We start from the raw sequence: 16,723 nt of genomic DNA, 5'->3' as shown, positions 1-16,723 counted from the left end.
CTGAAGGTTAACCAGCAGAGCTTAAGCTCCACCAATTAGAGTAGAGGTCAAGACGGACAAGAGAAGGGCCAGAGATGGGGGCCAGCCGGATTCTGGGGAGGCATGATCTAAATTTCAGCACTGCAGCTTGGGCCCCAGGGAAGCCGGTGTTCTGGGGGAAACTAGATGTAGGCCATGGTGCTATCAGCTGTTCTAGAGGCCTCAGCTATGACAATATTTGTGTGGAGAGGCTGGGAGCAGTGCTGCGGCAGATTGGGAACTCCAGCTTGAGACACTGGCTGTGTCAGGGCAAACCATCTCAGTGTACGCATCCTCTGTAGCCTGGAACAGTGGTTCTCAAAGTGTGGTTCCCAAGCCAGCAACATCAGTATCACCTGGTCACTTGTTAGGAGTGAAAATTCTCATGTCCCACCCCAGACCTCTGGAATCAGAAACTCTGAGGGAGGGCCCAGTGATCTTTTTAACAAGATCTCCAGGTGATTCTGAGCCATGACGTTTGAGAACCACTTTTCTAGGGACGCCTTCCCTGTTTGGCAGCTGTGTTTGGTATGTCTTGGAACATCTTGGCAGGTCTGGTCTAAAAGCAGTCTTGTTGGAGTCCTACAGTACAGCACAGGGAACTACATTCAATACCTGGTAATAGCCAATAATGAAAAAGAATGTGAAAAGACACATATATGTATATATAAAACTGAATCACTACGCTGTACACCAGAAATTAACACAACATTGTACACCAATTCTGCTTCAAAAAAAATAGTAAATAAAAGCAGCCTTGCTGGAAAACAGAAATGCTTGGACTCCAGGCCCTTAGATATAAAACCCTATTCCTTCCACAGTTTACATGGCATATTCGTGCACAGGCTCTTATGTGTGAAGGCACGCAGGGTGCATCCTTCTTACTCTGTGTGCCTTTCACACTGCTGACTCGGCCTGGGTTCATCAATACAGTACATCCATGTCTGTGGCTGTGAAAACGTTCTCAAGCCACCCTGTATGTGAGTGTACAGACTTGCATGCACATGTCTGTTCGGCCTTCTGTGCTGCACAAACTGCTCCCAGGGCAGAGCCTGAATTCCACCTCCCTGGGTCCTCCCGTCACACATCTGGCTGGGGCTCAGCTGGACTCAGGAACCTGACGCGAGCACCTGACTCACTTTCTAACCCTGGGCCACACAGTGCACGCCAAGGCCAAGGTTCCCAGACATGCTCATGGCTCCTATAACCTTGAGGCAACCTTGATGCACCTACCCAGCACCTGTGGCTCATTTCCTCCCGCAGGACTCCTACCTGTTACCTAATGAGAGAGGAGCTACGCGTGGGTGCTGGCTCCGTGCTGAGAACCTTTACCACCCCGCTTCCTGTGTTGACTTGTGCTTTTGGGTCACTGGTGCCTGAGTGAACTGGTAACACTCACAACTACTTCCCACTACTGCCCGAAGCTCAGTTTCCACATGTGTGATAATGTGATAAAAATACCTAACACATAGACTGTTCAGAGGACGAAAGGAAGTAATGTGTGTAGAGTTTAGTACAGTTCGTGGCACGTGGTAAGTAGCTGAGAAACAGCCCCTATAGAGTTTAGGCAGAGTTTTCCCCTTTTGGTAGCCAGGTAAGTGCCTTTCCTTTGCAAAACTGAATCTCTGAGAGAAGGTTATGTTGGCTGGTGGAGAGACCTCGGGGTTTGGTGTCGATAGGCTGTCTTCAGACCCTGACTCTGCCTGTTACTCCCCTGTAATCATGAGGGAGGAACTGAGCCTCTGTCTCCTCACCCAACCTCCAAATATGGCTGGGGTGATGCCAATACCTCCCACACAAGGTTTTTGAGCATTACATAGGATTAAATGTTAAATTAGGTATAAAGTTTAAGTAAAATGAAATGTAAATATTGTGCGGCTTTGTGGATTGGTAAATGCTGTACAAATGTTATTGTTAATCTCCTAGCCTACAGAGATACCCAGCACTTCCTCAGGCTGCCTCGCTAGCTGGGGACCTGTGCTCTGTTCTGAACAGTTGGGAAAGACCCAGAGAAGGAAGAGAAGAAGATCTCTGTCCAGGTAAGAGAGAGAGCCAGCATCCCTGGGTGGTGAAAGAAGAGGGGGAGAAACCCGAGCCCATTCCCTGCACCCCAAACACTCTGCAGAACAATTTGATTTTTCTGTAGAATGTAGGAAATAAACGCCAAGACATACGATTGTCTCTAGTAACTGAAATAAAGACAAACTTAATCCATGAACTGTGAAGCAAATTACTGGGAAAAAGCCACCTGAGCTGATACTAAGTGCATAGACACAAATCTACTCTCATTAGAACCACCAGTGGTCATTTTGATGAGAAATGCCTGGAAAACAATTCCACCTCAGGTAGGCTGCCCGACGGATTGGGATTGGGATCCCACATGGAAGAAATATAAACAAGTTGCAAGTTGAAATAAAATTTGGGCTTCCTTATCTGGAAGCGTCCCCCTCATCTGATTGTCACATGCAGGTGGAATCCCTGCCATGTCATCTTTACAGTCAAAGGGTCACAGGCTAGGCATCGCCCTCCCTATTCTGGGGTGCTAGTCAGTCTTTACGGATTTGAAGATCATAAGATCGTCTTTTCTACCAGAGGCAGTTATTCTCAACCCTCTAAGGTAACGTTAGAATTCATAGTCAGGGTGTATTTACCTATTTAGGGCAAACCCAGTTCACCATCAAAGGCAGTGGCTGGGACAAGTGGGCCCTGGAAATCTACAATATGTCCTGGCATCTGGGGAGAAAGGAAGGGGCATCTGAATGGGGTGCAAGACGCACCAGGAAGTTAAGGGACTGGCAAGGAGCTCAGGGGACGGTCACAGGTTTCTCTTCTCCAAAGAACCCAGGTCAGCCACTGAGAAGCTAGCAGATGCTTCACTGCCCACAGCATCGCGGCTGCAGCCACAGCCACGGCCAGCTGCTGCTCCTGATGAGTATTCCTGAGCCTCCTCCCAAACCCCTCCTCTGGGCCTGCAATACATCAAGCTGAGCGAAGAACTGTGGGAAGAATAAGAGAGGGGAGCAATTCCTACCTTGTCCAGTGCACACTTCAACCTCCCCCTTCTTCCTCCTGCTGCACCCCCCAACATCATCTTCATCATCACTACCATAACCACACCCACCGCATCTTGAGTAATTCTTTCCACACATTTTTTCATGCAGTCCTTATTGGCTCCCACGCCCCCTACCTTGCACCCTCCCCTCCAAGCACATCAGATCTCTCTATCCAAAGCTTCAGTGTCCAGCTCATGTCCTTCTTCCACGAAGTCCTCCCTGACCTTTGAGAGTAGTGGGTCTCTAATGGCATGAATCAGTGTTCTGTTTTTGGCTTTGTTCTGTCAATATTTTCCATAAAACTTGGATAGACCCAAGGATAGCAGGCTTATCTCAGTTGGCATCGCATCAACAGAGGACTGAATCAGGATTTCAAAAGTTTCCCTTTATCGGCTGAGATGACAGACTAGAACCATCTAAATGGAATTTGTCAGGTATATTGTCAAGGGAAATGGGAGCCCACAGGAAAGACGAACTTAATTGCAGTTATATAAGTATGGAACCTTGAAAAAGAAGATTCTTACCTTCCTATATTTTACCTAGTTAGATTATATCTAGACTCTTAAGCAGAAATTACCCAGAGGTCAAAGAACATGTTGATTAAATTATCTTGCGTTAAACCGTGATCTCTTGAAAGGAACAAATTTCTCACCCTTGGTGATGTTTGACTAACACTGGGTGACCATCTGATGAGGATGTAGTGACAGAAATCTTGCATTTGCTGGGGATGGGAGAGGGGAAATGAGGATGAACTGGTTTATCTTCCAGATTCCCTTCCAATTCCTACATGATTCTATGTAGCATATTCCTTCCTGATCAGTGTCCCTAGAGTAGCAAAAGCTAAGTGGAATATATCAACGGCCTGGAGGGGCGGGGATGTTGGGGTGGGTGGGGCTGGAATAATGGGGAGTACACAGCAAGCTTGGGACACAGGAAACACTGGGGCAGCTTCCTCTTGAAGGTTTCAGGACCGGAAGTGCAGGAGAGGAACCGTGACCCTCTGTCCTGGAATGCTTCCTCCTTGAAAGCTGTTGCTAAAGTCAGTGAATGAAGACAGGAGAGAAAGACCTCAACAGTAAAAACAGAGGCTGAAAACTCCTTAAGCTGTTGAAACCCAAGGAAGATGCATCTTCACAGGGATGAAGCGGAAGATGAATATGGAGGAAAAGGCGAAGGAGGGCACTAGAAAGGGTAGAATCCCATTGAATGGTAATTTGGCTGGAAGGGGAGGATGAGGTGGGGCAAGGAAACAGCATATCGTCATGTGTGAGTGCCTCTGTGTGTGCAGGCACTGGTTTTGTATCGTTGTGGACTCTTCCTGGATGAAAAAACAGAAAGTTGAGACTTGGAGGGGAAGTTGATCGAATTCTGCAAAGGAGCTTCTTAAAGGTAGGAGTCCACAGACAGGGCAGAGTTGAAGGAAAGGAAAGGGGTTCCATGAGCCTGTAGGAGTGGCAGCCTGTCACAGTAGAGAAAATGCTAAATATGGAGACAGGAAACCTGGGTTCAAGTCCCAGCTCTGCCACTGGTTAGCTATGTGTCCTGAGGACTACTCTCCCTCTCTTAGCCTCGGGGTCCTCCCCTGTAAAAGTCTACTCCAGCTGGGGAGTCTATGACATTAATGACTTACATGCCAACCAAGTTCATTTATAGCTAGAACATCATTATTTTTGATTCAGAAAATGACTCTTCTGTGACTGCTTATGTTTCGGGGCGGGGTGATTTGGGTAATTTCATTCTTGTCTTCCAGTAATGTTTTAGTGTTGTTCCCTTTGAAAATTTCTAACCTATCTCTTCTGAACTTGAGCTGGAAAGGGAAGGGGTTTTGCCCCTGCCTTTTGCCTGGGCAAAAGGATGGTGGTGAGTAGGGTGTCCGAGTCTGCCTGGGACTGAGGGGTTTCCCAGGACCAGGGGCTTTCAGTTCTGGTCACGCTGGGTGCTGGGTTGTCCTAGAGGCAAGAAAGATGAAGCCTTGGAATCAGCTTGGAGGAGAGGGCCTGGAAGAGCTAGCCTCATGTTCCTTTTCAACATGGAGTTTCCGTCAAAGCCCCCCGACTGGTGTGGTGGTTTTCATTACAAGGTACTTGGGAGGCTGGCAGAGATAAAGCAGGGAGAAGAGAGGGGCAGCCTTCATACCAGTCACAAGCCCCAACTGAGACACCTATTGCCAGGAAAGAAGCTGAAATGCTTGACTAGCACTGATGCTACGGGGATTTTCCCTTTTTCTTCAAAAAAAAAAAAAAAACAGAAAAGACCCAGTGGAAAAAAAAAAAAAATGATGAGTTGTGAGACGGCCCCGGGTCCTACACAGCCCCAGAAGACAGCGCGCAGTTCATTTGTTTAAATTTGCAGCTGACAGCTGCCACCTCTCTATAGGCATCAGGCGGAGAAGTGCGCAGTATCAGACAGTGGCCAGTCTGGTGACATACGGCTATTACCATGAACTACCCCCTAACCCTGGACATGGACCTCATGAACTACAACCTGGAGGACCTGGTGAGTGGGGGACAGATGCTTATGGTCGCCCAGGATTCTAAGTATCCTGTGCCCAGAGCCCCAGGAAAAGGGGATAGCCGTAGAGTCCCCTCCCACTCTGGATGGGCAGACTCTAGGACAGGCTCATTGGTGCCTGCCTTTTAAGGCTTTATTTCTCATTCCTTGGGGGAAGCAGATAAGGAGAGCTGTTGCCTTAAATAGACATCCTTTAGAAGGGATTGGAAGTATGGGTTCAGCTCGTGCAACCTGACCCACTCTGGGACCTAGGACAAGTCACTTGGTCTCTCCATTCTTCAACAGGGGATCCTCTCCTTGTCTTTCGGGGCTGGAATAAGGGGTAATCGGGAAAGTACTTTGGAGGTTTTCTTAATGTCAGGAGGCTGGCATTATTAGTTGACCAATCAAATTATATTTATTCATGTCTTGCTCTGTGATTATTTCATTGAGGTATGACATTCTGTATTAGATAGAGAAGTTGAGAACCTGGTATTGGTCCCTCAAATAGCTTACAGTCTAGCCAAGAAGAAAGAAATTACTCACCAGAAGCTCTTAGACGATGCTTATGTGCTAAAGCGAGGAAGCGTGAGACCAGGTGGTCAGCAGAGGAGGGGACCCCCGTGGGCTGGAGTCAGCGGACACCAAGCTAGTGTCAAGTTGGTGGAAGAACTGCGTGTTAATCCTAGAAATGTCTTAGAGCATGTTGTGGCCTCCCTCAGAGGACTGGACTCTCTAGAGATAAGTATTCTTGGATGGGCTAAGAAAATGGTCCCCAGCATCATTCTCTACCACCCACCAGCAACTTTCCCATGAAGCAGAGTGGTCCAGTTGGCTTGGCTGTCACTGGGCCCCCGAAAGATGTATGTAGGGGGCAACTCAACCAGAGACTCCAGTGTATGTGGGCAGCAGAGGACTGCTTGTAAGGATTTTTGGAAACTTCTTTGTGTTTTTTTTCTCCTTTTCCCCCATTAGCCAAGGGCACCTCTAGGGAGAAAACTCTCTGAGCTGCATTCTGGACTGGATAATGAAGGATCCAACCCCTTTTTCCCATACCAGCCAGCTCTTCTGATTCTAAACTCACTCTGAGATGGTCTCTGACTCCCTCTAACTCCCTTGGCTGGAGTCTATACTGTAATTCCATCAACTGCATTCCCAGACTTGCTTGGAAAAGCCTGCCTCTCACTTGCCCAGATCCCAAGACTTGGAAGTACAAGTAGAACGAGGGGAGGTGTGGGGGAAGGGCTAACTGCCCAGAGTCTGACCTTTCAGATCCAATCCCCAAATAAAAGCAGAGCCAGAACCATCAGGCTAATCAGAACTGCTACTTAGTTTTACGGGTCCCAATGCAAAATGAAAACACAAGGCTCCTATTAAGAATTTCAAGAGAGCCACAGCAGAAGGCTAAACTGAGCCCAGAGTTCTTCTACACATAGGGCCCTGCGTGACTGTACTGGCCGCACGCCCCTAAAGCTGGCCCTGAGTGCCATCAGACTAAAACCCCACTGCCCTGACAAGCCAATGTGCTCTCCCCCTGGCCCCAGTCTGGGCCCCTGGCCTCGCCTGATTAGGTTACTGGGTATCTTCCTCTGCCCGTGGCTTCAAGCTGACCACGAGCCCTGACCCAGTTGGATATCACAATAACCAACTCAAGACCTGGCCGGTTCTGGCTTCTGAGAAACCTGAAGAGTTCCCCTAACTGCACGCCTCACTCCACTGCGTGACCTACTAGAGACAGGTGGTGGCGGGGGCAGGGGGACAGTGGGGCATGTCCTATATACCAAAGAAAACCTGCCGCCCAGGGAGAGAGACCTGGTGACTCACTTCATCTCACACCTCAAATGAGTGGTCTTGGGCCAGGTATCCCAGCGTGCCTGAATCCCCTTACCCAGGTCTGGCCTGAAGCGAGGAGTCCTAGGACCATCTTCCTCTTCCTCAACCAGCTCCCAGTGCCTCATCTCGCCTTCGCTCACCTGAGCTTTCTCTCTCCAGGGCTGTTGTCACCTCAGACGTGTAGACCCTCTCCCTCCACCCCCACACACTCCCAGGAGGACCTTGAGCAGTTGTGACAGTTCCCCCCAGCAGTGTCTCACAGCACAGGGGCCCTGGGATGGCAGGGCAGCAGAAGAGTCTTGTATGTGGTAGCTTCTCAGTAAGTATGTACGGATTTGTGCTGCTCTGCTGAGAGTCTTAACTCATCATTTCTCTCTGGAATTAGTCTCACTTCTGTTCTATTTACTTCGTATTCCCCTCCGTCTCCTTGTGCAAACCAAGGGTCAGTTCACTTTCCTAAAAAACTGGGTTCTAGCCCCAGTGTTGGCTGGAGAATTAGGGGTTCTTGACCATAAGCCAAGCACTGGGCATCCTGACTCCCCTTCCTCCTCTTGAATCCTAAGAGCAACCCAAGCTATCTAAAATGTCCATTCTCTTGAGATGGGATTCCCATTAAAGGAGGATCCAAACAGAAAAAAGTCTAGACAGCTATGTCCCCAAAACAAGAAGCCAGGTCCCTGGGGTGGGCATGCCAGGGACTCATCCTGCTAGGCAGTTCTAGGCAGACCTGGAACAGCCTCTGTCCATAGGAACCTTGATCTGAAAGCATGGACCTCCTCTCAACAGAACGAGGGGAAGGTCATAACCTACACCTCCAGCCCCACCCTGCACCCTAGCCAGGAGGGACACTACTACAGAGCCGGGTGAAGCTGGTTCAGCCCCAGGGCCTAGATTCCCCTGACCCCTCCCCAGGGATGACCCCCACAAACTATGACCTCAGTATGATCAGAGCACCATGGGCGGCAAAGGCCATTCACATGCACTGTCCCATTTCATCAAGGAGGTGTCAGAAAGAGGAACCAAAACCAGCTCAGGCTGCTTCTGGGGTTTACCTTGGGGGAGGGCAGGATCACCCCCTCCTAAACCAGTCAAAATTCCCAGAGGGACTGAGAGTGATTCAAAGGGTCAGAGATGAGGGAGAGACCCAGGGCCAGCCTGGGGAGGGGTCGGTGTTGGGGAAAATCTGGGCTCAGGCACACAGTCCACAGTCTCCATCAGGAATTCCTGCCTTCAGTGAGGACACAGACTGTAGCTGAGCACCCTTCTGGCAGAATGGTAGAAATATTGGCCGTGGCTTTGGCACTGAGGATCAGGACACAAGAATGAGTATTCTTTCAGGAATGATGGGACAAAATATTTCAAATCAGTACTGACACAGGAGATGGTTTCAAGAGGTGGCATTCTACCTGTCCCTAGGACTGTGTGGCTCTGTGTCCAAAGTGAAACTGATTTGGGGTGCTAAGGGGGTGCCTAAGGGCTCAGTGGAGAGGTAGGTGTGGTTTAACATCTCCCTGCCTCCCAGAACCACATGCAGGGTAGTACCACGTTCCTAATGGCCAAAACAGAGATGGACGAGGAGCCTGGTGAGCTTGCTGCTGAAGGGTGGGGGCAGGGAAAAGCAAGGGGTTGGGGGGATGTGATAAATGGCAAACCAGAGTCTCAGACAGTCTTCAGGGAGTGCAGGCCCTTTAAAGGAAGAATGAAGTAAGGGATACAGACCTCCGCCCTGGCTCCACAGCCCAGTCTCCTTCCTCCAGAGCCCCTCACCCCTTAAGCCACTGAAAGCTGGAGTGAGAGACATCCTGGCTGGCCCCACTCACAGCTCCTGACTCCCGGTTGGGAATAGCCAGACAGGGACATAAAAGGAGATGGAGCCTGTGTGGGTGCCCTATCGCCAGAGTGATGACCTGCACTTGTGTGGAGACGCCTCCTGCAGCCAGCATGACTCAGACCCCTGGATCCCTGGGGTTTGGCCTGGATGAGCCAAGCCCTCAGCAGCCCTGCCCCCTTCCTGGGGGCTGAGAAGCAAGGTCATGCAGGGGCATTCACTGGCAGCGGGACAGACAGGATGGAGAAGCTAAAGGCTCCCATCCAGGTGCTGAGCTAGGTGAAGGTGATGCTAAGAACCAGCTCAGCACAGGGCAGGGCAGCCAAAGGGTCGGAGCATCTGGGAGCTGTGAGCAAGGGGCATCTGAGGGCAGGGCCCAGCCTCCTTTCCAGGGAAGGAATCCCTTCCCACACACTAGGCCTCAAACATTCCTCTTCCTCCCAAGGGCCCCAGCTTGTTGTCAGACAGTTCTGCCTGTTAGAAGATTCTTTGTCCTTTGACTGAAACACCCTCGATCCCATCTCTGCCCATTCCCCCTGGTCTGCCCTCCAGGAACCTCACACAATAAGCCCATCCTGCCTTCTTGCTGTGGGACCTCTTTCCAGTCCTTGAAGAAGTCAGCTTTCCCGGCCTCAAGCCTCCTCTTCCCTGAAAACTTCCTCCCAGAGTGGGGATTTCCAGACCCCTCAGCATCTGGTCACCCTTGTCCAGACCAAACAAACCAGGTTGGTGCCAGCCGCCCACCTACAGGTTTCTATTCACCTAGATAAGGTAACAGAGCCCGCCTGGCAGCCACGTCACCCTGTTGACTCATCTGAATCTTGCAGTCAACAAACTCTCAGGTCTTTTTCTCACAAACTGTTAAGTCAGGTCTTCTCCAACTTGTACCCGCACAGTTGAAGTTTTAAACCCGAGTCTAGGTCTTGACATTCTTCTTTACCAATTCCAGCTGGTCAGTTTAGGACTGTAGTTCCAGGTCGTGGAGAACTGTGCCTTGTCTGAAAGTGTCCCCTAGCTGTGGCGTCCAAGACAGGGCTGAGAGGGTGGATGAGGAGAGGCTCCAGGACAGACCCCCTGAGGAGGGTCTTAGACACGCCCTGCCCGACCTGCTGACCCACATTCCCAGCCAGCAAACGTTTGCTGAGCTTCAGGCTGGCCGGTGCGGGGCAGTGAGGCAGCCTCATTATTTGGAGAAGTCAGATGAGGCTTGGAGATCTTCATTATCCAGGGAGGGAGGGGCCTGGGTCCCACAGAGGCTCCTGAGGAAGGAAAGAAGGGAGGGGTAGAGGGGGGAAGGGAGGGAAGGAAGAGCAATGTTTGTAATCCCAAGTACTTTGGTCTCTTCCCCCTTGCCCCCTTCTCCTGGCACCTCAATACCAGGACACAGAATGTTCCAGCCCCTACTCCTACCCTCTCCCCAGGTCTCACAGCAATTTTCTGCCTAGATTCTTGGCTCTGTGCTCAGCTGCAACCCAGTCTTTGTGGTTCCTTGCCTTATTTGTGGCTCGGGTCCCTGGCCTCTGTGTAGGCTGTGGTCCACTGGGCACCCATCTGAGCCGATGCTGTCATGGCCCCGCCTGGCACGTGTCTAAGTCTATACAGGGTGCCTGCTGCTGTCAGAGTGTGTGTGTGCCTGAGGGCCATGAGTTCCTGCAGCTTCTTGAGTCAAAGAATGAGTGAGCGCTCAGCCAGATCACCCACAGTGTGCTCCCTCGGGGTGTGAGTCTTGGAGGGCCCCCTTGTATGCCCCACCCCCTACGGCATTCAGGAGTCCGGATTCCTAACTTCTTACCAGGCCAGAGTTGACCTTGCATGATTACCTCTCTCCATGATTTGGGGAAGGGTAGGGGTGCCGGATCCTCTGGGTGTGGGAAGTGGCTTTAACACGTGCCACTCCCGAGCCCCCAAAATGTCTGTTTGACACCTTCTGCCGAAAGGTACCGCCATCTCTCAGCACCCTTCAAACCAGCTTCCTCCCATCTTCTTCTCTCTGCCTGAGCACTCTGCCAAACAAATACCTCTTGGCAAGAAGGAAGAGACAGTCCCCTACTCCCAGCCCTCCTCTAAACCCGGGTTCTCAGGAGATGGGTCTAGGGACGCGTCTCTCTGCGTTGACTTTAAATGAGCAACAAATCAATCAACCTGGATGCCTTCAAGGGTAGGACCTGAGTGGGTGTCATAAATGGCCTCTGGGCCCAGACAGGCTGGCTGCACCTAAGCCCTCCACTGGGCAGAGGGACAGCCAGGCTCCCACCACGTGGCAGGTGGAGTCCAGCCCCACAGACCGTGCCAAACTGCATCTCTTCTCTTTCTGTCTGAATCCCTTTGCTCTGCATGAAGACAGCTCATCTCACTGCTCCTCCCCTAACTTCTGCTGAATTCCTGGATAAGTCAAATGGTTGTATTCAGTGATGATATTGGAAATAGCTCCCAATATGTATAGAGAACCCATGATAAGCTCCAGGCTGTCGAGAGCACTGGGAGGAGGCAGGAACTGAAGAAGATTACGGGGTGTGAGTCTCTGCTGAGGCACAGGGAGGAACTTGCCTGAAGTCCCAGAATCCGAGGGCCTTCTCTGGGAAACTGCTCTCCGATCAGTTCAGCGCACATCTGCTGCGTGTATGTCCAGCGTGTGTAAAACACATGGCCTTGTGAGGGGGGACACAGAGGTCTGCCTCCAGGAGTTCACCATCTAGTGAGGTAATGGACCTCCCAACCCTGGTGCTGTAATAAAGGCACTCGTGACGAAAGAAGAGAGAACGTAATTCCAAGTGGAAGAGCTCGGAAGGACGTAGGAAGCTGGGATTGAGTGGCACCCTGAAGGAAGTGTAGCAACAGTCCAACTTGGGAAGAAAGGACCGACCGCTCAGTGAAAGGAAGAGTTTTGGAGACAGGACTGTGTTGGGGTGATGGGGGCAGGTGGCCAGTAGAATGATGAACTTGAAGGATAGGGTAAGGGGATAAAGTAGAAAACAAGGTTTGAAAGGTCAAGAGGAATATACATTTTGCAGAAATTTAAACTCCCCTATGAGGGGGATTTAAATCTCCTCCTGCAAGCCCACGATTTTCAAGTGAAAATAGAAAAATTTTCTTAAACAAAAGCTTACATGTGAAACACCACATAAGACAAGAGTGTCTGGTTTAAAGGCAAGGAGGGAAGACTGGAGACTCCCTCCCCACCTGCCGCCTAAGGCCCTGTAAAACCTGCAAAGAAGGTCCACGGACTCATGCTGTATGGGAGGCCCCACAATTAGTTCTGAAATTTAGCAATGTAAGGTAAACATCTTTCCCTAAGAAAACATGCCAATAAACCTTTTTACTTTTTGAAAGCTGCATTATATTCTATTGCGTGAATGCAGAGGTTGGCACACTCCAACCTTCTACTGATGAACTTGATCACAAACATGACTTTTTCTTATAATAGTCTTTGCTGCTAAACATGAAATTGCGGGGGGAAAGGTAACGGGGAGCCAGTAAAAGACTTTAAGCAGGACACTGATGTGATAGGATTCATGGGTTGGAAGACTCATCCTGTCCTCTGTGTAGAAGATGGACAAGAGTGGAGGTGGTGGGAAGGTGACCCGAGGAGAAACAGTAGTTCTGAGCGTTAGGGTGAAGAAGGACTGGGGCTACGGCAGAGAGATGCTGGGATGGGGTGAGCCTACAGCTCTTCACTGAGGCCCCTGCTGGTGTGGGACCCTCCCTCTCCAGGAAGGAGGGCAGTGTGAGACCACCCACAGCCTGGGTGCTGAGTACCCTCTCCCATCCTCTCTCTCTCCCTGGGGCTCATTGCTTGTAGAAGTTTGAACCCACCTAAATTGGTCACAGTGGGTTTTGAAATGCTGTGGAGAGGGGTCTGGTTAGAGGAGGGGTGGGAAGAACAGTGCCGGGAACTGAGGAGAAGCAGGTGCAGGCGGACAGCTGTGAGTGAAAGGTATGAAAACAGGCACCATGTCTTCCTTTGCGGTTAGCTGGGTAAACAACCTGAGTGCCGGGGGGAGGGGAGGGCAGCAGGAGGAGGCCTGGGAGGAGTGACTTCCGGAGACAGACTGGGCACATCCCCTTCACTTGGACCCCCCCACCCTGCCTGGTATCCCCGAGCCTCCCTCACTTCCTTCTGTCTCTCGCCTCTGCCTCTGGGCTTTTTGCTTCTGAAGCCTGCCTTGTCTGCAGAGAAGGGAGCAGAGTAAGGAGTTTGCTGGCGATGGGGAGTAGGAGGGAGGGAAACCCAAGAGATGCTGCGTAGTGGTGGACCCCTTGGCTGTGAAGTTACAGCAGCGTGGGTTCGAGCAGACCTGATCTTTAGCAAGACACATTGGTAAAACAGGGATATTACATACCTTGAGCTTGTTGCGCAGATTAAACAAAACAGGAGGCTGTTACTATAATTTCAGTTATAATGAAGTCAGGAATGGGGGACAGATCAGGAGGAAGCCAGCAGGCTATATCAGCAGCCCCGCTTCCACAGGAGGTTTCAGTGCCCTCCGTTCTGTTCCGAATTGGAACAGACAGCGCCTTGTCCCAACCAAATCCATTCCCAAAACTGAAGTCCTGATGCCAGCCCCCAAGCCTGCAGCTTTCCATACCTGAGGACACATAAATGCAAAATAACTTACAGGTGCCCAGCCCTTCAGAGTTTACAAAGCACGTCCACACCAAATATCCCCCTTCATCTCTTTCTCTGTCCTGTGAGGGAGCAGTTACTTGGACAGACAAAAACAAGTTGGAAAAGGTGAAGTGATTGGTTCAAAGAACATAAAGGGAAACTGGGATTTGGTCATTGGGCATACTGGGGAGTGCAGGGACAAAAGCTGGGTGGGGTGAGGATAAATCTACAAGGGAGTCAGGGTCCTTCTCTGAGAGGAAAGATGGGTTCTCAGTTCCCCCTACTCTTGTCTCCTCGCCCTTGCAGTACAAGGAACTGGGCAACTACAATGACAGTACGGAGACCCCCGTAGTGGAAAACCACCTCTGCTCCACAGTCGAGGGGCCCCTCCTGACCTCCTTCAAGGCTGTGTTCATGCCCGTGGCCTACGGCCTCATCTTCCTCCTGGGAATGATGGGCAACATCCTGGTGCTGGTGATCCTGGAGCGGCATCGGCAAACGCGCAGCTCCACCGAGACCTTCCTGTTCCACTTGGCGGTGGCTGACCTCCTGCTGGTCTTCATCCTGCCCTTCGCTGTGGCCGAGGGCTCCGTGGGCTGGGTCCTGGGCACCTTCCTCTGCAAAACCGTGATCTCTCTGCACAAGGTCAACTTCTACTGCAGCAGCCTGCTCCTGGCCTGCATCGCTGTGGACCGCTACTTGGCCATCGTCCACGCCGTCCACGCCTACCGCCACCGCCGCCTGCTCTCCATCCATATAACCTGTGCGACCATCTGGCTGGCGGGCTTGTTCTTCGCCTTGCCAGAGATCCTCTTCGCCAAGGTCAGTCAGCCCCACCACAATGACTCTCTGCCACGCTGCACCTTCTCCCAGGAGAACCAAGCCGAAACCAATGCCTGGTTCACCTCCCGCTTTCTCTACCATGTTGGAGGATTCCTGCTGCCTATGCTGGTGATGGGCTGGTGTTACATAGGGGTGGTGCACAGGCTGTGCCAGGCCCAGCGGCGCCCTCAGCGGCAGAAGGCGGTCAGGGTGGCCATCCTGGTGACAAGTGTCTTCTTCCTCTGCTGGTCACCCTATCATGTTGTCATCTTCCTGGACACCCTGGCAAGACTGAAGGCTGTGGGCAATAGCTGTGAGCTGAACGGCTATCTCTCCGTGGCCATCACTGTGAGTGAGTTCCTGGGCCTGGCCCACTGCTGCCTCAATCCCATGCTCTACACTTTTGCGGGCGTGAAGTTCCGCAGTGACCTATCACGGCTTCTGACCAAGCTGGGCTGTACCGGCCCTGCCTCCCTTTGCCAATTCTTCCCAAGTTGGCGCAAGAGCAGTCTCTCGGAGTCAGAGAACGCCACCTCCCTCACCACCTTCTAGGTCCCAGCCCCACTGTGTTTCTGCTTTCCTTGGGGCAGGCAGTGATGCTGGAATGCCTTCCAACAGGAGCTGGGATCCTAACAGTTGACCTTGGCCAGTGTCCTTGTATGAGCAGCTGGAGGAGCCAACCCCTCTTTCCAGGACATCCTTGCCAGCTCTTCTCCCAGCCCCGTGCCTAGGATGGGGTCCAGGGAGGGGAAAGCAGCCCAAAGGCAAAGCAAAGGCTACCTGTGCCCGGCTGCATCGGGGCTGAGAGGACCACACTCGCCTTCTCGCATCCTAACCAGCCAAAGATCAAGAAACAACTTTTACTTCTGCCCCTCCCCTTAGGGAAAGTCAACCTCTCCCAGAACATACTCCATCATCTTATGGGCCACTGACCTCCACATCCACCCACCTCTCCTGCTAAAAGAAGCTAGAAGCTGAGCACCAGGGATGGATGGAGGTTAAGGCTGAGGAAAGGCCATCTGGCAACAGAGGGTGGCCTTAAAGTGTCCCGGTGCCTAACAAGCACAGACATTCTGCCAGGCCACCAGCCCAGAGGCATGTTGACCAAGCAGGAAGCTCAGACTGTCCCAGCCCGGGTAGCTGCCCTGGGCTCTGACCAGAATGGCGCTGGGCCAGCCCCATGTCACTGGGCCCTGGGAGGTCTGCAGACTGAAGGCAGACTCCAGGCACCCTCAGAGACCACCCAGTGTCCTAGGGAAGAACTAAGGCCAGCAGAGAGGAGCCCGACCGAGGAAAAAAGAGATTCTCCTTTCCCAGCTCCAAGGAGGAACAAGTATAAACCAAAGCCAGCTGTCTTCCCTGCCCAGGGAGGAGAGCCCCCAGCGTGGGCCTGAGGCGGCAGGGTCTGAGGCCCTGTGGGTCCGGGCACTGATAGGGAAGGAGGCAGACTCATTTCTCCCTGCCCCTCTCCCCCACAAACTACACAGCCAGGGGAACAGAGAGGATCCGACCACAGCAGAGGGCGCCAAGAGTCAGAGAAGAGGTGGGGACCTCCTGAGGAGAGAGACAGACTAAAGAGGCCTCTGGGGGTCATGTCATTCAGCTCCCACCCGCAGGCCAGGCCATCTCACTGAGCCTCAGCACGCACCACGCGGCATCCCCTTGGCCTAGGTAGTGTGACAGGCACGCCTGGGCAGGGAAGTCCCCAGGCTCCAGGAAGCTGAGAGGGTACTACTCTGATGAAACCAGAGGAAGCGGCTCCTCGCCTGCCTGCCCCTGCCCCCTGCCTGGGGAGGGCTCTCCCTCCCTCCTCCCCAGCCTCTGGTCTGACCAGGGTGGGGACATCAGCGACCCCTGCACTTGCTGAGGGCACACATCAGCCACCCAATCCCACTCAAACCAGTTAGCCAAACCAGTCTCCCTAGGAGGCCCCCCAGGAGAGATCAGAGCTATGACCCAGGGGTCTGTGTCTTCACCATGGAACACTGGGGAGGCCCTGGGGCCCCCTTTTCCTCCCAGCATCTAGTAGTAAGCTGGGCAGTGGAGGCACCAGACATGGAAGCAAGAAAGCAA

At 52.0% G+C, this 16,723-nt stretch overlaps 1 protein-coding gene across 3 annotated transcripts; it reads left to right on the top strand.

Moving 5' to 3' along the window:
* Nucleotides 1-4,097: 4,097 nt before the first annotated feature.
* On the top strand, nt 4,098-16,672 carry CXCR5 (C-X-C motif chemokine receptor 5). Of its 3 annotated transcripts, XM_032472573.1 has the most exons (3): nt 4,099-4,280; nt 5,424-5,567; nt 14,135-16,672. In XM_032472573.1, exons 2-3 carry the CDS (start codon nt 5,511-5,513, stop codon nt 15,200-15,202), a joined length of 1,125 nt encoding a protein of 374 aa, XP_032328464.1. In that variant the 5' UTR covers nt 4,099-4,280; nt 5,424-5,510; the 3' UTR covers nt 15,203-16,672. The 3 variants fall into 3 exon arrangements, with proteins under 3 accessions (XP_014406602.1, XP_032328464.1, XP_032328463.1); XM_014551116.2 differs by lacking the exon at nt 5,424-5,567 and having other exon boundaries at nt 4,098-4,280; XM_032472572.1 differs by lacking the exon at nt 4,099-4,280 and having other exon boundaries at nt 4,879-5,567.
* Nucleotides 16,673-16,723: the final 51 nt, after the last annotated feature.

The sequence above is a fragment of the Camelus ferus genome, chromosome 33 (assembly GCF_009834535.1).
Source record: "Camelus ferus isolate YT-003-E chromosome 33, BCGSAC_Cfer_1.0, whole genome shotgun sequence".
NCBI classification, from domain to species: Eukaryota; Metazoa; Chordata; class Mammalia; order Artiodactyla; family Camelidae; genus Camelus; species Camelus ferus.
The sequence above is the reverse complement of the archived record's forward strand: the minus strand, read 5'-3'. Positions and strand labels throughout refer to the sequence as shown.

Bases quoted from the DNA above. Each gene is read 5' to 3' on its own strand.
- CXCR5 (XM_032472573.1), top strand. From the start codon at position 5,511: ATGAACTACCCCCTAACCCTGGACATGGACCTCATGAACTACAACCTG. The intron at 5,568-14,134 runs GTGAGTGGGGGA...TCGCCCTTGCAG, and splicing joins ACTACAACCTGGAGGACCTG to TACAAGGAACTGGGCAACTA.